Genomic DNA, 21740 nt, shown 5'->3' with positions numbered 1-21740 from the left:
TGTAAGCTGCAATGTAATATGATTTTTTTTTGGCCCTATATAATAAAGATGCAACATTAAAGAAAAAGTGAGACAGACTGAAGTAGAAAGAAAGGGAGGGGATATGACTTCCAAGTAAAAGGTCCCAGACCAATGAGTATAATTGATTATGCGTATAACAGATACGCATTAAATAGCAGATGATACAAATCTGTTATTGAATCTTGACTCCTAAAAGGTGCTCCTTTTTGACTTAACAGTTTAAGAGCACTGCTGCTTTACACCACGAAGTTTCCAGAACCTTGCAGGTACTCATCAGACACATTTTGGTTTTTGTTTTTTGATTTAAGTATAACCCATCTGTTGTTTTGTTTTTGGAGGGGGAGATAACTAGGTTTACTTACTTACTTACTTATTTTTGATGGAGGTACTGAGCATTGAACCCAGGACCTTGTGCATACTAAGCACTGAGCTATACCCTCCCCCACCAGACACTTGTTAACTGACTGTGGTGGCCAAGGAGAGCAAGCTGTACTTTGAGGTCTCACTTTTTACAGTCTGTTAGAAGCTGAATGGGTATGTGTCCGACCCTTTGAGGCCTTTTATCCACTAAGAAGTTACCCCTCTTTGAGTTGGACAGTGGTTACACAGGTACATATAGTATATGAAAAAAATCCATCAAGGTGTATTCTTTAGATTTGTGAACTTTTCTGCATATATGTCTCAAAAAGAAGAGAATGCGCTTTTCTACATGGGAAAGCAAAAAGTCACATGACAGTAGAGAAATGGAAGCTGGTTTGCCTTTTCCTCTTTCAGTGGGTTCTGAAGATGATCATTTTGTTGTCCTTGGTCACACCTGAATTTACAAATCAGGAGCCCTTTTGTAGGAGAGGCAATTCTAGGGCTGATGACGTGACAGTTTTAACAAGAAACTGAGGCGTGGATGGCTCTGCCAGCTCTTTGAATAGGGGCCGTGTTGTCGTCACCTCTGTAGCCCCTTGTGCACTCGGTGCGGGGGTTTGAGTGAATTAGGATGGGAGCTCTGCACGGGTCCGCTCTCCCCTGAGCTCAGTCCTGCTGCAGAGGGACAATGCATACATGACCTGGGCCGGTTTTGATGTTTGTCAGCCCCCTGGGGGTACTGATGAAAATATACATGCCCGGAAGTATCCGAATGGGTGGCTGTGTGGAGAGTCGCAGTCTCTGGGCAAGGGTGCAGCCCTCTGCGTCTCCCATAGAGGGCAGACCCTCCCATTATTTGCTGCCGCAGGGCACAGCCTTCACCGCCTGCCTCTAGGGTGAGGATGGCGCCGGAGCATCAGCCCAGCTGCTGGGAGCTGTGGCCTGCCGCGGGTGCCCCGGGGTCAGGAGCTGGGAGATGTCTTCCCCGTGGGAGTTGGAGGGAGGAGCACCGCAGGGAAAGGTGGGAGAAGATCCTTCCACTCTGCTTGAAGGGGAGAATCAAGCCAAGTATCTTACCAAGATGTTAGACCTCGTGCAGTTTTAAATATCCTGTTCCTAAGTGTGCATCCTGCTCTCCACTAGGAATGATTTGGTATGATCCCCAAAAGGCATTCTTTCCAAGTTCTCTTGACTTGCACTGTGGACCTGGCAGGAGCTGAGGTGGCTATTTTTCAGTCTTTTGCTGCAGTCATACAGTTGGTTCTGTCCCATAGGCATCTGCGATCTGTGTGAAGGGATGGCTCACCCAGGACAAGTACCATAGAAGTCACGTTCTCAGATGGGGGAGGGGAGGGCAGGACTTTCCTCTGCCTTATTGCAAGGTTGGCTCTTTTGCTAGGAATCAGGGAACTCACTGTAAAAAACAAGATCCTGTTTTGTTTTTTGTTTAAAAAACAGAACAAAACAAAAACAAACCTTTTCTTCTAGAGCCCCTACTCAGATGCAAAGTGTGGTAAGGAAGCTGCTCCCAGCAGTGTAGGGAATTAGAGCAGTACAGAGAGAATTGTCTGGGACTCCACCCCAAAGGCCCAGAAATCTGCATTTTAAAGCCTTGACCACTCAGAATCTCCCATTTCCCTCCTTCTCTTACTACTAGCAGCAGAAACCTTTTTTCTTCTGCTCACCAACCTCTATTCTGTGGCCATTTTCTTCCCCTCCAACTTAGAATGTCCTCCTGCCCCCAGTTTATGTAGAGTCAGCTTGTGTGTCAGTTCCTAGTTCAAGTCCTAATTTCTCTGAGAAGTTGACCAGCTCCAGTCCACACTGGTTTCTCATGTAAATCTTGTTTTGCCAACAAATCAGTAAGATCCTTTATCAGGATCCATGTATCCATCATCTAAATGTCCCTCCAGGGTGCATCAAAATAGGAATAAGATGGAATAGTATTAAGAGAAAACTTTGGGGGCAAGGAACAACAGCTAGTTCGACCCTGATCCAAAAGACCTCTCTGTATCCTAAGCATTTACAACCTCATGAATTCATTTCTTGACAAGATTCACGGTGAAAGGCACGTATGTGAGAAGCTTAAAAAGCCTTTGAAGGTGATGCTGGCCAATCGCCACATGAGATAGTTGGGGAGGGATGATACAGAAGCAAGAAGCTGGGTATCCTGTTCTTACTCAGAAAACAGGGCATGTTTGGAGGGTGAGTGTGAATATCTGGGCATCTGAATCGTGAGAGTTGGGGGAACTCAGAGATGGTAGGTGGAAGGAAGCTAGTCTTACGAATCCACCATGGGTGGGATGATGCAGGGATGCACCCAGAGATGGTACCTGGCCAATGGAATGAACCAGTTTGGGGAAAGGCAGGGCGGATTACAGATTAACTCTAACTCTGTGTTAACCAGTGATGTGTTTTTGCATGAGCCAAGAAACCTGAAATCTTAATTTCTTTATAAAGGAGGTGGAGAAGTATTTAACTTAATTATAGTTTAAACTTTCCACTTCTGTAAGGTCATTGCCACGATTCTGTGACTATCTGGAGCAAGGGCTAGCAGCCCAAGTTGCTTACATTTGGACAGAAGTGGAGCACGGAACACACAACCGTGTGGGAAACTGCATCTGAAGGAGTTCTGGGAACTGCAGTTCAATAAGCAAATGTTTACCGGGCACTTGGTGCAGAGCACATTCATTATGTGGGAAACTGGGGCCAAAAATAATTTTAAGCATTTCAGAATGACCAGAGCTCTGACATCTTTTCCGTTTTCAAAACTTCTTACTGTGTTCAATCCTATTCATTAAATCAGCCTGCTAAGCATAACCTTCAGTCTCACAAAGTTAGAAGAAAGCTTCTAACTTTCTTCTAAAGAGGCATTTTGTGAAGGTTCATACTGTCATGCCATATTTTTATCACTTATGTATAAAAAGCAAAGTATGTTTTCATTACCAAAGATTTTCCTGTTAAAACACCACTTAATACCCACTTAGAGCTGATGTTTTTAAAACTCCCTAGGCTAAACTTTAAAAAAATATGACCTCACCCTTTCCAAGGTTCGGAGTAACTTTCAATCATTTTTAAGCATCAATCTACAAAACATTTGGGTGTGATCCTGTCTCATTAGCAAACCCTAGGCAATTGCACACATGACACTGGATAATGTTTTACAGCCCACCAGTAGCTTCCTTTGGTTCTCTATGTTTATCAGATCATGTAAAAAAAAAAATCCAAAATCATTCTCAGAAATATGTAGGGCATCACAGTGACAAGTACAATCGCTCATATCAAAGTTCTAGACCCAGACCTAACTGTCCACCTGTTTGGATCCACAGACTTGAATCACTTCTCGTGTATCTAAACACCAACAAGTCCAAGTACACCTTTCTGAAGATGAGTGGGCACGGTATTCGCAGCGTTTAGTGGACACTTACCCTCGGAGGGAGATAGGCATCCGGGCGCACGACGTCCCCAGTCCCTGGACACGCGGGGCCGCTGGAATCCCTGACAGCGGTGACAGCTGTCACTGGCCTCGCGCGCCAGCTGGAGTGGGGACCGTGCTCTGCCCGTGCCAGACAGACCTAGCACCTCGGCACAAAGGCAGGGACCAATCGCGGTGTGTCCCGGGGCCTGCAGCCAATGGGGACGTGCGGTGGCGGGCCAATGAGGGTGCAGACAGTGGAGGAAACAGTGTAACATGTCTAAGGGCAACACGAAGAGATGAGGAGAGGACGGAGGGGTGGGGCTGACCTTCTCACCTTTCCTGGTGGCCGCTTTCCAAGGGGAGGCCTAGCGACGCAGGGAGAGGACACCTGTGTTACCTCAGGTGCCCCACGTAGCCTGTATGTGCCCACAGAGGACTAAATGGCTGTCCTCCAACTGGGGTGCACTCACCTGACACGGAGCCCAAACGGGGCTCTGACCCCTGCCTTACGTGCGTATCCTGAGGCTTGGAGAAGACACGTTCATTGAAGGGTCCAGAGCACAGGCTCCGTGTCTCAGGAAGAGGTGAAAGCATGTAGGTGTGAGGAAGTAGAGACACATAAAAGGGGGGCTGGGGAATGATGTTTTAAACTAGGGAAGAAGAAATGGAGGTGGGGGGCACGAGAGGCGTTGCACAGAAGAGACCTTAAAAGGTGGGATCAAAATATCAAGAAGAAAAAAGTGCTCACTCTTTGAGACAGTAGGAAATAGGTATTCCTCCAGCTTAAGGAAAAATTTTGTTTTTCCCCAGGTACAGAGAGACTCTTGTGTTTAGGTGTCTTTTTACTCGAATTCCTGCAGCCTTAACGTTTCCTAATGGTTGTGATCCCTGCCTTCCTTTTACTCTAGGAAGCAGCCACCAGGCCAGATGCCCCCTTGCTGCTCTCTGACCCGGGGCAAGGGTGAACCTGAGGTCACACAGCCTCGAAGAAGCAGCCTGGGCCTGGTGGCACTCGGATTTGGATTTGGATCCAGGATGCACCTCACAGTGACCGCGAGGACCATAATGACTTCCACCTAAAGCAGACAAATAGGTACCTGGCATGTGGTAGACACTCCTGAAATTCACCTTCGGATTTTTGTGGAACATTACATTAAATGCTGTGTTATGTGGAAAGAAACGGCCACGTGGAAGGCACCCAGTAGGAGGAAATTCTCCTTCTCCTTTTCAAGGTAAATGTAAAATGTTCGTTTTAAAACAAAATTCTGCCTAGGTCTAGGCCTTGTCCCTTCTGGCTGTCAGGCATTCTTTGACCCTGGGTCACTGAGGGCCCCCGAGGACCTGCTTTTCCCCCTCTCTCCCATCCTCCACTTCCTGGTTTCTCTTCCCTGGCTCTGCTCCTTGCCTCCCACCACCAGCCCAACCCGCAATGGCTGAGACCCCACGGGAGCAGAAGGCACTCAGGAGTCTGAGCACCTCTGTCTTGGGGACCTTACCTGTGCACTGAGCGGACACAGGCCCAGAAACTGACCTGCCCGGCCTTTCAGCTAGTCATCCCCTCACCCCATCCACACCACCACACTCTGCCTCCCTGAACCCTGCCCACTGGGGAGCACATCTACACCCGGAAGAAATGCAGCCCTGGGGTGGGATGCTGCTGAGAGGCTTCCTTACCTGCTGCAGCCTGATTTCTTGATTGAAAATGAAGATCTCTTATCTACTTCAGTCAGTCTTCCCCACAGCTGTGAGGCAGAGGGCTCTGCTCATGAACCCTGGGACCTCCTAGTGGCTTCTCCCCAGCTTTGGATACAATCAGAGTTCTCCCCGGCAACAGCGACATACACACACTGTCACCTTTTGAACCCCGACCCCTCCCTCCCAGTACCAGAGAGCCTGCCCTGAAATACACCCCCTCATAGAGTAACAGCGATCCTGCCCCAAACACCACCCCAAGTAGCATAGATCCTGCCCTGAAATACCCCCGCCCTCCACCAGCCTGAGAGCATCCCCCCCGCCCAGGTCCAGCTCCACACCAGTCCCACCCGGAAGCCTTCTGAGATTCCGGCATTAATGCCAATCCAGTGTGGCCACCTGTGCTCTGTGTCCTCGGCCCTAACTTTCTGGATGGAGAAAAGGCCTTTTTCACTTGCTCTCTATTGTTGAGGGATGACGTATTTAAACTCCTTTAAAAATCAAAATGGAAGAACTGTAGTTCAGGCATCCAAAATGGAGCCTGGTGGCCATTGTGGATGTGGCTTCAGACATTTTCCTGCATCAGCTCCTGACTTTTCTGAACTATATCAAGCTCAAGGAAATCACCAGCTGCAACCTTACAGTCTCAAGGTATCCCCTTGTAACTGTGTAACCATTTTAGGCCCCAACTAACCCCTGCTTAACAAGCGTCCTTACTTGTTGTCAGTTCTAATCCTAATTCTTGACAAAAAACTTATGTAACTTTGTGGGTTTTGTGTATATAAGCCTCCTCCACTTTGTGGGTGGAACACAATTCAGGTGCTTCTTGAACCTGTCTCCTAGGCTGTAGTCCTCACTTTGGCTCAAATGAAACTCTCTTCTGTCCCTTATTGTGGATTGTTTATTGATTATTTGCAGCAACACTGATTTCCATTCATTTCATGTGACGACAGGCAGGGGTCCCAGACTCCTGTTACTTGTTTGGTGTGAATGCTTCCAGATCCTTTACTAGATGTCTACACACCTACAGATACTCCCTTGGAAAATAAAGTTTTCTGAGTTTTTGGAGGAAAAAACTTTACGCAAATGCATCAGTCTGCAGCTTGCTGTTTTTATTCAATAGCATGAGTTGCAGAAGAGTTCGTATTTGTACACAGAGATCTACCTCATTTGCTTTCACTACTGCTTAACATTCATATATTAGACAACCATAAGGGAATAGTGAATTCGTTTGAAAGTGGAGAAAAGTTTTCCAAGGTGTACCAGAAACTGACCTGCCCGGCCTTAGTCAGAACCTTAGTCAGGGTTCTTCAGAGAATCAGAATATATATATTCATACAGAGAAAGAGGTGAGGGACAGGCAGGGGAACCTGCCCCAGTCATTGCAGAAGGTAGAAACAGGATTGCAGAGAGTAAGGAGTTGTTTTTTAGGAAATGTGGCAACAGAGATGGGATTCCCCTGGCTGTCTACCACTTGATGTTTGTGAAGGCATATTTCTTATTAACCTAGGGGACTTGAATTGTTCCATCAGTGAAAGCGAATGATTTTATAGACTCAAAAACTTGTGGGTTCCTGCTGCTAACAGTCTAATTCCATTATTGGTGGTTTACTCCCCTGTGCAAATGGGGACTTTGCTGCCTTATAGGGTGGAAGGCAGAGGGCTGGAGACAGGCAGGATCTCACTCTAATTTGAGCTACTCCTCAAGGGATATGGTCACAGTGATCTGGGAGAAGGTGGATCACTCTCCATCTTTGGGACTTACTATCTCTAAACAGACACACCAAGATTCCCAGTAGGTGTCTTATACCAGCATGAGGCCTGTGGACCATAAAGGCTGGAAGGACCTCAGGGTCCTTCTGACCCAACATCTTTATGTTGCAGATGAGGAAGCTGGGAGCCAGAGAAATGACACAACTTGATCATCAGAGTTCAGGTGTAAGGTTCTGTATTTGGTTCTGAAAACTTAATTGCTTAAGCATAGGATTGGGAATTCCTAGTTTAGTATCAATTTATATTTAATAGTTTTGGGGGGATAGTTGATAAAAGCTTTGTGGGAGTCGGTACAAAGACACGGTTATGAAAAATGAACATGCTATATTTAAGGATACTTATTATATTTATAAAATAAAATTAATATGTGTTCATGGTAAGGAATTTGAAAAATGTTAAAAAGCATAAAACAAAGTCAGAGATCACCCATAAAATCCATCTCTATTACCTAAAGCCAATAATCGTAAATATTTTGTGTGTACATATACATCAAAAATATTATATAAAGCAATCATATTGTATACAATTCTGTATTACACTTCTTAAAATTAAACTTTTTATTTTGAGATAATTGTAGATTCACATGCAGTTGTAAGAAATAATACAGAGATCCCATGTACCCCCTACCAGGTTTTCCCCAATGGTAACATCTTGCAAAATTATCTACAATATTACAACCAGGATATTGACACTTAAAATCCACTGGTATTATTCAGATTTCCCTGTTTTACTTGTGCACATTGTTTGTCTGTGTGTGTGTTTAGTTCTCTACAGTTTTATCTCATGTGTAGGTTCATCTATCCACAACCACAGTGAAGATTCAGAATAGCCCCATTACCACGAAGGGCTCTCATTTTGCCCTTTTATAGTCACTCCCCTTTCGTCATCCCCCTCACTCATTCCTGACCCCTGGCAACTACCAATCTCTTTTTCATGTCTACATTTTGTCTTTTCACAATGTTATATAAATAGAATCATACCCACCTTTTGGTATATAGATAACCTTTTGGAACTGTTTTTTTCCACTCAGCATAATTTCCTTGAGATCCAACCATTTGTTGTGTAAATCACGTCTCCTCATTGCTGAGTCATACTCCCTGGTATGGATGTACCAGTTTTTTTAACTAGAGGAGGTAAGGTAGGTTGTCCATGGTGCTTGCTGAACCTGTTTATTTTAACTTCTACCAACAAGAGTTGAAAGACATCTGGGTTCTTTCCAGTTTTTGTGTGTTTGTTTATTTGTTTGTTTGTTTGGGGATGGGGAGGTAATTAGGTTTATTTATTTATTTTTTTAATGGAGGGACTGGGGATTGAACCCAGGACCTCATGTGTGCTAGGTACACACTGTATCACTGAGCTATAACCTCACCCTGGTTGTTTCCAGTTTGGGGCAATTAAATAAAGCTGCGATGAGTATTCATGTTTTTATATGACGATACGTTTTCATTTCTCTGGGACAGATGTCCAAGTTCAACACTCAGTGAGAAATGCAGTATTGTCATTCCTAAGCTCTTGAAGGAGAGCTCACTGTAATCTCTGAAGTACTTAACAACTTTCACTATTGTAAATAACTTTCATTATTACAAATAACTTGCACTGTTATAAACAACCCATTCTACATGAATCTTGCCATTTTTAATTATTTCTTTGAGGGAATTTTTAGAAGTGGAGTCATTGGTTCAAGAGTATGAAACATTTTTTTCTGGGGGACGGGTGGTCATTTACAGTGTCATCCCTAGAAAAGTAGCTCATTCTGGAGCTTTGTAGGAATGCCCACTTGGTTTTGCATTTATCAATGCTGGGCAACAGATCTTCTTAAGTGCAATTTGTAAGTGAAAGGGCAGCTATTTTAATTTGTATGCCACTGATTTTCAGGGAGCTGAACGCTAGCGAGTGAACAGGCTGCCTCCTAAGGCAAGGCTGAGGGTTTTCAGCAGGGAACTTGTGGCTAACTAGATGGGTCATGGTGGGCCACTGCCAGTTTTCAGAAGTGCTCAGGACTTTTTAAGGCACTGACCACAGTAAAAAAAGGTTTCTCTGCTGAAGGCAGTGGCGATGGAAGCTCCATACTGAGCATGTAACTTGGAATCCCAAGTAGGGCAGTCACATGACTTAATTCACTCATTAATTTGAAGAGCTATTGAGTGCCTCCTTTCAAGGGACTGTGCCTAGGCATTGGAGACACTAGGATCAGCCAGACACACTATACTCTCTGCTCTCAGGAGTTTAAAATCAAGGAGATGAGACAGACAGATAGTTATAAAGCAATGTGATAAGCAGACAGGGTGCTAAGCCTTGGGAACAGAGAGATGGAAACACCAAGTGCTACTGGAGGGCTGAGGGCCAGGGATGACTAGGCTGAGTCTTAGAGGACAGTAGGAGTTCATGGGAACAACTGCAGGCAGAAAGAAATCTCAGAAATTGTAGGTTAAACAAAAGGCAGCCCAGAGCATCAAGATTAGAAGAGAAGGTGAAATTCTAAGGTAATCCCAGAACCTTGGAGAGTGCCAGGTGCTCTGACCTGTTATTTCTGTTATCTGTGGTTAAAGTGGTTGTTCCCTGCCCCAGGCAAAATGCTTCAGCCATTAAAGAGACGCTGCGTGGTTAGTCTGAGCTCCAGTACTCTTCAGGAAGAGGGTAATTCATCCTCATTCAGCCAGTGGCCTGTCTCACAAGTTGGCTGAATCAGTGATGCTGCCGTGAGCACTGGTGGACTTGGAATCAGAAGCATCAATTTGAGACTTTGAATAAATCATTTAGTCTCCCTAAACCTCAGTTTCTTATTTCTAAGATGAGAGAAAAAGACTTAACAGGGCTGCACTAGATTCAAATGAAATAAGGAATGTAAAAGTGTTTTGCAGAGGCAGACATTACTGTTATTACCGTTACTAGTAAACTTATAATAGTCACTCATGTATGGAAATTCTGTCAATTGGCAGCTGACCCCTTCTATCCTCTATTTCTATGAAATAAGTGATTTCTCAGACATATGTGTTTCTATGAATCCCCTGAAAATCGGTCCAAATGCAGATTCCCAGGCACCATCCCAAGCATTTCTGCCTGAGTGGGTCTGGGTTGGCCCTGAGAATTTGTAACTTAACAAGGCCTTGAAGTAATTCTGATGCAGGTGGGGACACAGTTACACTCTGGAGAAACAGGAGCTGAATTCTACAGTCTAGTGTAGCAGGACTGAGTCACTATTTTGAACTCAGAGTCTCCAAAAAATGCTTCTGAGCTGAACTGGTACAATTAAGTTGGAGACGCCTGCAGGATATCCAAGTGGAAATGTCCCCAGGTATTTGGATGGGAGCTCAGGAGAAAGATCTGGGCTAAAGGTAAGATTTGGGAGTCATCACTGTATAGGTCAGAGCTGAAGGCTCCATGAGGATGAGGTAGGACAGCCTTGCTTCTAGGTCCCAGTGCTGTTTACTGTTTACAGGTCCCTGTTTTTTTTAGCTTCTATGAAAAACTATATCTGGATGTCCCATGGTCTCCTCTTCTGGAGTTTTGTCTGCCTGCAGATGGCACTATTATCCACCCAGATGCCCAAGCCAGACAGACACCTGCCAATCACTTAATAACTCTGCTGCTCACCCATCTTAGCTAATTAATCACCAAGTTGAGCTGATTCCACTCCTCTGTAATGCTCAGATCCTCCCCTCAATCTTCATCCCTACTGCCACCAGTCTAGCCTCATCTCTTGCTTGGAATGCCACAGCCTTCTAACTGTCCACCATCTTCCTTCCAGCCCTGCTCCCAACCAATCCAGTCTCCAGTCTGCAGCCAGAGAGTGTGTGCTTCAGTCATCCAGCCTCTTCAGCCAACCAGAGTAGTCCTGAGGGCACAGACCCTGATCTTGCTTATAATTGTGCCTGGTGTTCATTAAATGTTTAGTCCCTACCCCCTCCGTATGCTTCCTATCCTCCCTTCTCTCTCAACTCTAAGGCTCAAAGGCAAAGAGAGGTTGTTAGATTGGAAGAAAAGATAACTTGTGATTCACCTTGTGGGCACCCACATACTTTTCTTTGCATAATGGAACCGCTGTGGGCCCCCAATAGCACCTGCTTAAGAACCTCAGGTTACCTGTTGCTTTCATAGCAGGGGCTAGAGCCTAAGCAGTAAAGGATTAATCAGATCAACTGGAGCTAATAAGGGAGCTGGAGAATCTAGTGCCTTCTCTGGTTACATAAAGACAACTCAGTTAAATGTCCCCCCAAATCTTTAAAGGGTGAGTAAAATAGTATGAAGGGAAGATGGGGGAAGAGGAATGCTTTGGACAGGGAACCTGTCAGAAACCCACAGAGCCTATGTACTGGAGTGACCCAGGAGTTTACATTCCATCTAACAAGGCTGGGCCCTCACTGAAATCGTCCTCATTCATAATTATATTGATTAATAATTATATATTCACATATATATTGAGCATCTGTTATAAGCCAGACATGGTTTTAGGTAGTGGGGATATAGTAGCAAACAATTTAGACAAAAATCTCTGCTTTCACACAGCTTATATTTTAGGGGTGGGGGCCAGGGGACAGAAAATAAGTTAAATACATAAAATATATCTAGTTTGTCAAATGGTGATAAGTGCTATGGAGAAAGACACAGCAGGGCAAGGGGATAGGAATTCTCGAGGTGAGTGTACTGCTATTTTGTACAGGATGGTCAGACCTTCCTGAGAAGGTGGCATTAGGGCAAATGTGAGAAGCCTCCTTCATGTGTTTGCTCAAGTGAACTATCCATGTGGGTATTCTGGAAGAAGACATTCCTGAGAGAGGAAAGAGCTCCTACTAAGGCCCAGAGCAGCTGCCTTTTGTTGATCAGAAAACCAATCTTAGTTGGTTTTATAGGCTCCGGTCTGAAATTGCCAGGGCAGTTGGAGGAGAGGGAGGTGGGAGCTGTGGCCTCAAGTGCCTTTGGGAATTCTAATTAGCAACTTTCCTGGAGTAGGGAGAGTGTTTGGTGTTGGCTACTTGTCTGCTTTTGAAGTTCAGAGATCCCAGTCAAAGTAGGATTTGGCCTGGTCCTTCTAGAAATCATAGAGGCGACTCTTCTTTCCTGCCCTGTGCAGCAAGGCTGTTTACCTGGGGGATACTTACAGGTAAAGCAGACAGAGAGAGTGGAATATGTCTCTACCTTGTCTTGCTATGGGTTTCGCTCTGTTATCTTTTCAGGTTTCTCTAGTGCAGACTCAAAAGCCTAAATTTCCAGGTCGTTGGGTTGGAGGATCTGAGCAGAGTGGCAGTAATGAGTCTGAGTAGTACTTTGACAAATACAGAAAGCCACACCCTTAGAGGGAAGAAGGGAAACAAACCTTGCAGTTTACCAATGGGCTATTCACCATTCTAAGCTTTTAATATACATTATCTTATTACATTTTTATTATTACTCTGCAAGGTAAATGTCACTGTCAGTATTCACAGATGAGGAAAGTGAGGCTCAAAGATATTATTTCCCTGCTTACAAAAAATATGAACTTTATAAAAATTTCAAACAGACAAAAAAGCCACAGTAAAAAATAGGAAATGAAAGTCCCTCATAATCTCACCTCTTAGAGGAAACAACTGCAAGCGATTAGTGTATACTCTTCCTGAATTTTTTAAATGTACTCACACACACCTTTTTTTTTTTTTTTAGGAAACTGGGACCTTATTATACATGCTGTTCTGAAATTTGCCTTTTTTCTACTAACAGTGTACCTTGGTTATCTTGCCGTGTGATTAATAAATCTTATGAAAGCAGGCTTTTGGGGGTCTTAAAGCTCTCTGATAACACACCTGGTTGTGTAACTTCACACAAGTCATTTTTCCTCTTAGGACTGCAGTTTCGCCCATTTGTAAAACGAGGACAGGCAGTGCACAGAGGATTCCGCTCAGTAATGCCAATGAGGAGGGCACCTCAGCCCCCTGCCCGCCTCGTGACTATCTGGGATGATCTCCAAGGTCCAGCCCTACTTGACTTGGACGGTAGCCGCCACTTTCAATAACAGATGACAAAGCCGCCGCCAGCCCTGCCAGTAAACTCCGGCGAGAAGCGCTTCTTTCATTCGCTCCCCGGGGAGGGTGACGATGATGTAGCAGCTGGGCGGGGAAGGGGGCGGGGCCAAAGGCGCTCGGCCTGCGGAGCGTGCGGGTTGGTAGGCCAGCCGCGGTCTGACGTGTTCGGCGCCGGCGTCCGGCCCCGCCCCCCCGCGGCCCAGGCCCCGCCCCTCCGTCCTTGGCGCGCCTCGGGCCCTTACAGCGCTGGCGCAGCGATGGCGGAGGCGGTGGAGCGCACAGATGAGCTGGTCCGCGAGTATCTGCTCTTCCGCGGCTTCACGCACACATTGCGGCAGCTGGACGCCGAGATCAAGGCAGACAAGGAGAAGGGGTTCCGGGTGAGGGGCCAGCGGGTGCAGCGTGGGCAGAGGCGGCCCCGAGGGAGTCCGGAGCTGGCTCTCCCCTAACACTACCCTCCAGGGCGGGAGCGGCGCTATCACCGCGCCAGGGGGACCGTCGACATCAGCGCGTCTGGCACTCTCTTGACAGATGAGGAACTGAGGCGCCGAGAGGGGACATGACTTGCCTGAAGTTACCCAGCAAGTCAGGAGCATCGCCGAGGCTGGAGCCCAGGGCTCCCTTCTCCACCCCAGCCTCCGAGCAGGTGCTGGCCAATCTTTGGCCAGGATGGCGCTGAGGTTTTAGGAGTTAAGGTTGGATAGGTGGGTGGGTTTTGGCAACAGAAATATTCTAAAGTTGGCGTCCAGTGGTATTGGAGCAAAGGGCTTTGCAGCCCAACATGTTAGCTGGATTCAGGTATCTGTTTGTTTGAGATGTCTTGGTCAGTGACTCATTGGCAGTTTGCTTCACCATTGAGGAAGACCTTGCTGTACATTTGAAAACATACTTCCTCTGCTCAGACATGATTTTCTGTTGAGAAGTTCTTGGAATTTATATGTGTATGATTTGTGTGTATGTTTGCTGATTTCAGTTGGTATTGGCAGGTGAATTGAGAGAGACAGTGGACTAGCACCAAGAACACTGGAGGGGAGTTAGGAGATCTGGGTTCTTGTCTGTCCAAAGTTAGTGGCTTCTTTGTGGCAAGAGCAAATCATTTCAGCTCTCCAGGCCTCAGTGCTCTGATGTGTAAAATAGGGGTGTTGTAGTGGTATCAATATCCAAAAGCTTTTCCATCTTGTGTACTCTGGTGTGATTGCTCCTCATAAGGAGGTGGCTCCTTTGGCAGACACCCTGGGCAGCTGCCAGGGCTTTGGTGCTGCTTTGAGGACTTGAAGGAGACAGTACATTCACCATGAGTCTTGGAATCCTGGAGTAGAGAAGCTGGGAGGAGGACTAGGAGATTGTTTCACCCTCTTTTTTTTTTCTTCTTTCTTTCTGTTTTTTAAATCTTAGGCAACTGAGACCAGAGAGTTGAAGTGACACTGCCAAGATGGTTGAGTAAGTCAGAGGCAGATCCAGGACCTGGACCCAGACCTCCTGTTTCTTGGGCTTTTACACCTGAAATTTCCACACTTGCTAGAGGGTCAGAACACATTATCTAACATCAGAAAATAACTTAAAAGCTATAACATTACTGTGTTTGGAAAGTTTTCTAGATTGCTAATGTAAACTATTTTTTTTTTAACATCCAGAAGCCACAGCAAGAAGGAAAAGCTGTATTAACTCTGTGGAGTGAGGAGAGAATTCCATTCTGTCCTTCACCACCTTCTCCATCCCACCCTTCTCTCACCAGGTGGACAAGATTGTGGACCAGCTGCAGCAGTTGATGCAGGTGTATGACTTGGCTGCCCTTCGGGATTATTGGAGCTACCTGGAGCGTCGGCTCTTCAGCCGCTTGGAGGATATGTATAGACCCACCATCAACAAGCTGAAAACCAGCCTGTTCCGCTTTTATCTCGTCTACACAATCCAGGTGCTTTTGGTTCAGGGATTTCTTGGTGAAGAGAGTTCTTTGATCCAGAAATAGATTTACTGCCTAGGGACAACTCTGTGTTACTCTGGGAAAGGGAGGAACAGTCACAGTGAAAATTATTTTTGACTCTTTTCCTACTGTTTTTTTTTCCTTCTCATCTGTAGATCATCTGACTTATCTTCCTTATTCCTGTTTCCCCTCTTGTGTTAAGCATGTGAGCCCGGGCGGTGTTTTAAAGAATATAAGTAGCTGAGTTAAAGTTTGAGTAAACAAAGATTATGGCTGACCTGGGGAGGTAAATCTACTTAGATTATTTGAAAATCAACTAGAAATTAATTTCTAGGATGACATTTACCATCAACACTTTAGTTTAAACCAGCTTCTTTGAAGTTACAAGGAACTTGAGAAAAGAATGATTGCCTTTATTTTATGAAGTTTATGGATCATGTTTGGCCGCTTCCGTAGCAGGCTGATATGCAAAGGCTCTCTGCTGTGCAGTGGTGAAGAATCTTACCTCCGGACTTCTGTCTCTTCCCCTTCCTTGCTCCCTCCTCCGTGTCTTGACAGACAAACAGAAATGACAAGGCTCAGGAGTTCTTTGTGAAGCAGGCCACAGAGCTCCAGAACCAGGCCGAGTGGAAGGATTGGTTTGTCCTGCCCTTCCTGCCGTCCCCAGACACCAACCCCACCTTTGCCACCTACTTTTCTCGCCAGTGGGCCGACACCTTCATCGTGTCCCTGCACAACTTCCTGAGCGTCCTGTTTCAGTGCATGCATATCCTCTCGGCTGCCCTGTCTGAGGCAGCCAGACGGTGTGATCAGGGGCCGCTGCTCTTTCCCTTTTTTTTAAATTGTAGTTGATTTACAATGTTGTATTAGCGTCTGTTGTACAGCATAGTGATTCAGTTATGCATACATATATTCTTTTTCATTATGGATTATTACAAGATATTGAATATTCCCTGTGCTATACAGTAGGACCTTGTTTATATTTTACATATAGTAGTTTAATTTGCTAATCCCAAACTCCTAATTTATCCCTGTCTCCCCACGCCTTTCCCCCTGGGTAACCATAAGTTTGTTTTCTATATCTGTGAGTCTGTTTTTTTTTTGTACGTAAGTTCACTTGTGTCTTTTTTTAGATTTCACATATAAGTGATACCATGTGATATTTGTCTTTCTTTATCTGACTTAACTTCACTTAGTGTGACAATCTCTAGGCCCATCCATGTTGCTGCAAATGGCATTATTTCATTCTTTTTTATGCTGTTGCTTTTAATGCCACCATTTCTTCTACAAAATGCCCAAGGGTCACTGTCATGTGTTATGTGAGGGGGCTAGACAGATGGTGGTTATTTTGATCAGTAGGCCAGGAATCATAAATATTCGTTCTGACCCTCTGCTGCTGAAGTGGTCGTTGACATGCGTGGGCAGGGACAAGGCTAATAGTGGAGGGCTGGTGCTAGGCTCTGAGAGCAGCCCTCAAATAGGGCTGAGGGTCTCTCTCAGCAAACACAGGGGCCGGTACAGAGCTGCTTTGCAGTGAAACTGGCCATCCTTCAGAGCACCCTCTCTGTGCATGCCCATGCCCCCCAGGATTTCACTTGCCTTTATTGGGATTAGGTAGCAGGTGAGAACACTTCTTGGGTTGGAACTTCCTCCCTGTGTTAGTGTCTGGGTCACACTCTTTCTAGGGACTGCAGTGTCCCTCAACTTGTCAGAGAAAAGGAGAGCAACTTTAGGAATATATGTAGATATTTAAGAGAGAGAGAGAGGATGTAAGTAATTTACAGCCTACCTTATTTACTGTTTTGTGGGACATCCTCCTTGCTTATGCTCTTGAGGCAGGAATTCCAGGGGAGGAGCAGGGATTCGGGTTTGAAAGGGGCTGCCTGGTGAGTAACTGATAGACTGGGTGTTGTGGAGATCTTCCCAGCATCTCCTTTTTGGCCCCTGGGAGGAGCATCTTTGGTGGGGGTAGGAAGGGAGCCCTTTCCTTTTGTGCTGTGGTGATGTGTGAATTACGCTCTTGCCAGGTTTGCCTTTTTTCTCCCCCTGCTCTTTATCCTGAGGACTTTGAAACAAAACCAGCAGGGGACTGGCCCGGAGGTGGTAATGGCATGACCCATGGGCCCTCTGGGTCTCTAGGGAAGGCCCTGCCTGCTTTGTGCTCCTTTGGACTGAAGCTGTTTAAGGTGGTTGGGACAGACTGACACCCTGACCCAGAAGGAGGATGCTCATGGGGTGGCAGTCTGCAGGAAGCTTGCTTCTCAGTCTAAACCTCTGCCCACAGGAGGCTCAGCCTGGGGAGGGAAAGCCAAGTGGCCTGTCCTTCCGCCCCACTGGTAGAGCGTTGGCACTCTGCCTGCAGAGCCACTGGCTGCTGGGCTGGCTTTTAGCTGAGTGTCACTACAGCTTAAACTGGCTGTGAAGCCTGTAGGATGCTGGCTCTTATTGCTGGTATTGGGGAGAAAACGTCAGGTTTGGCTTTATGTCCTCTCTGTGGGCTCACCGGGCAGTTTGTCATGTGTCCGTGAGTCTGTTTGAACGAAGTTGGGCCAGGCCTCGTGTCACGGGAGGGACTGTTCGTAAAGCTGTGAAGAGCACACAGCACAGTCTTTACCCCGTCTCATGTTCAAGGGTGTTGCTGTGGTTGTCAGGAGTTTGGGAAGGGCTTTTACCTGTTTCGCAGGCAGGCTTATTATTTTTGTAATAGGTTTATTGAATTGTTTTATTGCAGGGTTTTTGGTGGAATATATATTTCAATTCACTGTTTTTCCCAGCTTTTTTGGAGTATAAATGACAGTTTAAAGTTGTATGTATTTAAGTTATAGAACTTGATGATTTCGTATATGTATACTTTGTGACACGATCACACCATGGTCAAGTTAATTAAAAGGCAGGTTTATTCTTTAACTTGGAGCACCAGTTCCCGTGATACTGAACTTTGATGCGGAATGCCAGAGGACCAACCAGGTTCAAGAAGAAAATGAAGTTCTGCGCCAGAAGGTTTGTTCCGAACGATACTTGCTCCTTGGGAGGAACTTCTGCTTTTTGTGTGTGAAATTGGGTAGTGGCAGTGGAGGGCTGATCAAATATTGGAAAGCACTGATGTCAGAGGATGGTGACCAGAAAGTCAGTGTTGGGGACTTGGGGGCTGTGACAGTCTGGAAATCAGAGGCAGGGTTCATGTTGTAAGTTGTGTGGCATACACAACCTGGTGATGGTAGTGAACTTTTAGGAGGAAAATGACTCAATGCATTGATGTCACCTTACAACTAACCTGCTTTCAGATGTCTTCTTCCCACCCTGGGTCCTTTTCCACCTGTCCTCTCATCTGGGTGTTTACAGCCCAGATTTGATTTAATTCTTCTCAGCTCAACTAGGTTTCTCTAGTCTGCTAAGATGATCGCTCCAACCCGCATTTGCCTCTACATTTGGCCTGAGGAGGAGCTTTTCTCTGACCTTGAAATGAACTTATCTTCAGAAAAAGGAGGCTATTTAGCGGGGAGGATATAGTTCAGTGGTAGAATACTTGCATAGTATGCATGAAGTCCTGGGTTCAATCCCCAGTACCTCCATTAAAAAAAATAAAATAAGTAAATAAATAAACCTAATTGTCTCCTCCACCAAAAAGAATGCAGAGTGGAAAAAAAAGGAAAAACAAGAAGATTTTTCAGAAGAAAATTGTAAGCTGTTTAGGTTTGGGGGTTTAAGATTCTTGGGTTTGGGGATGTGTGTGTATAATTTTCTTCAGGCAAAAGGTCAAAAGTGCTAAACTTCATTGGAAAAAAATTTTCTGTTAGAGTTCCATAGCCGATTTTGTAGATTCCAAAGAGCAAAGCAGGATTGGGTGGAGCTGTTTTTCTCAGTGAATCCAGGAATAAGCAAGTCAAACGATAAAAAGAAAAAAAAAGGGTTTTGTATACGTAACAGTTTTTAGTTTTCTCACCTCACTGTGGTCAAGAAGCAGCCGCCTCACCCATTTTTCCAGTTTGTGGAGAGTGAGATGAGCACCCCGATGCTGAGGGCCAGTGGCCTGATGAGCCAGCGTGGTTGGGTTTTGGATTTGATGTGTCTAAGGGGAGGGAAGGTTAGGCAAGCTCACTGTTTAACTCACACCCTACCCCACCCCATGTAGCTGTTCGCACTGCAAGCCGAAATCCACCGACTGAAGAAAGAAGAGCAACAGCCAGAAGAGGAGGAGGCCTTGGTCCAACACAAATTGCCCCCTTATGTCTCCAACATGGACCGCCTGGGGGACTCAGAACTGTGAGTGTGTGCCGCACCCCCTCCTCTCTCTGTCCTCTGTGCTCTCCCCTGGGGAGCACCTCACTGTGTCTCCCCTTCTCCTGGCGACTCGAAATGGTCTGAGCTTTGGGAGTAAGGACCCTGGTCCTCTAGCTGTTCCCTACCTCCCAGCCTCAGGGCCTGCCTGCATGGCTCTGCCAGGGGCCTGCACGTGCAGATGTATGCAGCCTGGGTTGAAAAACACAGCCGCTGTCATAAAGCCCTGGGACATTTCTGTGCATTGAAAGGAGCACCTCATGGATGACAAGATTGGCAACCACAGGTTGGATGCATTCTGCCATGGAAGCATGCTCCAGTCTCAAGAGTTTGGAGAAGTCATATTGGGAGAGAGGTATTTGAGCCACCTTTGAAAACAGCCAGTTAAAGCAGAAGACCCCAGCAATGATAATAATAGTTGAAGAGACCCCCTGTAGACACCATAGGCCACACGTGAGTGATCAGTGACTCAGGATGCAAACCCAGGTTCCAAATCCACATGTGGCCAAGGACTGCACTGATTGAACTGCTCTGGTTTCTGAGCCGCCGCCCTCTGATGGAAATAATATGCATGCCAAAAATCAAACTTAAAAATTTTTAGTGGCTATTTGTTTTTTTTTTAAATTAATTTTAATGATATATTTTATTTATCCCTTCTTTTCCAAAATATCATTTCAACATGCAGTGAATGTAAACAAAGTATTCATGAGCTAGCTGACACTCTTTCACGCTCAGTCTTGAATTCCAGTGTGTATTTTACACCTCCAGCACGTCTCCACCTGGACTAACCACATTTCAGGTCTTCAGTGCACTGTGTGGCCAGTGGCTGTTGGAGGCGCTGCTCTGAGCTTCACCGCGGCCCTTGCCGTTGTGCTTGGTAGGCCACCGGCTCCCTTGTACAAGAACGGTACCAAGCATCATGCCTCCTTAGACCCCGGCGCGTGAACCCGGCTCAGGCCCTGGTCACGGTGGCGTCCATAGGCCAGGAGGTCTGTGCTCCGCGTTCCCCCAGTCCCCTGCAGCGCTGTGACGTTGTGCTGTGTCTGCTTGCCCAGGGCCATGGTGTGCAGCCAGAGGAACGCGTCTCTCTCCCAGTCACCGCGCGTGGGCTTCCTGTCCTCGCTGCTGCCTCAGAGTAAGAAGAGCCCCTCGAGGTTGTCGCCTGCCCAGGGCCCCCCTCAGGCTCAGAGCTCGGCCAAGAAGGAGTCCTTTGGCAGCCAGGTAAGCATAAGTCCTGCCTTTCTGACTCTCACTGGGAGGCCTCTGACCACCCACTGTACTTCCAGACCTACTCCTCGGGTGGAGACTTGTCCGCCTTCCCCTTAGGACCGGTTTCTTTGGTGTAGATCCTAAACTCACATCTCATTCCCTTTCTTCCTCCTTCCCTGCTTCTGCCTCACAGACAAGTGACGGCTCTGCAGGATGAGACTGTAGATATGAGTGTAGTGGAGGAAAGTCCACTTCAGGCATCCTGCGCCTGCTCCCCCTCATCAGCTAGAATTGCAGGTGTTGTGGACAGAATGAGACAGGAGGCCAGGGCGGGCGTGCTGATCAAGAAGGAGGGCTGGCTCTCAGCCCTAGGCCTCACCCGGTGCTTGTGCTCTGGTGCCAGCTCTCAAGCCCGCGACACCCTGCATATGAAGGGGTGGATGGCAGCGAGAGGAAGTGTGCTTTGAAGGGTCCCTTCCCTTTTCTCATAAATTTCCTCTGAACTCATGAGTGCTTCTGACCGCAATTTTGTGACTCAAGCGTAAATTCAAGCAATTCTGGACTTTGCGGTTTTCAGTGCTATAAAGTAGCCTGTAGATAATGAGTAAATTAGAGTTTCTTCTAAATTGGTGTAGAATTTCTTTGACAAGTTATTTCCTGATTCTACAAAGGATTTTTGCTATTTTTTAGTTTTATAGAAGCTTGCAAGAGAATTTCTTTTATGTCAGCCTATGTCCAAAACCCAGTAGTTTTCCTAGAGTTCCAGAACTCATTGCTTTCAGAAATGCTGACCAGAGTGAAAGTTTAACAGACCCACAGTCACACTTTATCACTTGGGTAGGGAGTATCTCCCTTTTAATTCATTTTTACTAGTTGTCGATAAAGTAAGTCGTCATCATCTCCACCTTCCTCTCCTGCCACCCTTGGCTTGTGAACCGCTGCAAGTGACACGGCGGCAGCCGCGGTGGCAGCGTGGGGCAGCTCGGGGAGACAGGTCTGCCCCAGACCGCCATCGGGACGTCAGGGCTCTTAGCGCAGCCCTTAGGTTTTGTCCTGTTGTTGAAATGCAG

At 46.3% G+C, this 21740-nt stretch overlaps 1 protein-coding gene across 2 annotated transcripts in view; it reads left to right on the top strand.

Annotated features, from left to right (window-relative positions):
• The first annotated feature begins 13479 nt into the window (after positions 1–13479).
• WDR91 (WD repeat domain 91) overlaps positions 13480–21740 on the top strand; it is a 28012-nt gene continuing 19751 nt past the window's right edge. The window contains exons 1-7 of one of the 2 annotated variants that reach the window (XM_032483401.1): positions 13510–13639; positions 13791–13905; positions 14995–15174; positions 15742–15949; positions 18101–18183; positions 19316–19446; positions 20517–20682. In XM_032483401.1, coding sequence (XP_032339292.1) covers positions 13819–13905; positions 14995–15174; positions 15742–15949; positions 18101–18183; positions 19316–19446; positions 20517–20682 — 855 coding nt within the window. In that variant the 5' untranslated portion in view covers positions 13510–13639; positions 13791–13818. Of the gene's footprint in view, positions 13640–13790; positions 13906–14994; positions 15175–15741; positions 15950–18100; positions 18184–19315; positions 19447–20516; positions 20683–21740 lie in introns of both variants that reach the window. The other variant, XM_032483400.1, reaches the window with a different exon arrangement.

This window comes from Camelus ferus, chromosome 7 (assembly GCF_009834535.1).
Source record: "Camelus ferus isolate YT-003-E chromosome 7, BCGSAC_Cfer_1.0, whole genome shotgun sequence".
NCBI classification, from domain to species: domain Eukaryota; kingdom Metazoa; phylum Chordata; class Mammalia; order Artiodactyla; family Camelidae; genus Camelus; species Camelus ferus.
Note: the sequence above shows the minus strand (reverse complement) of the source record. Positions and strands in the feature narration are given on the sequence as shown.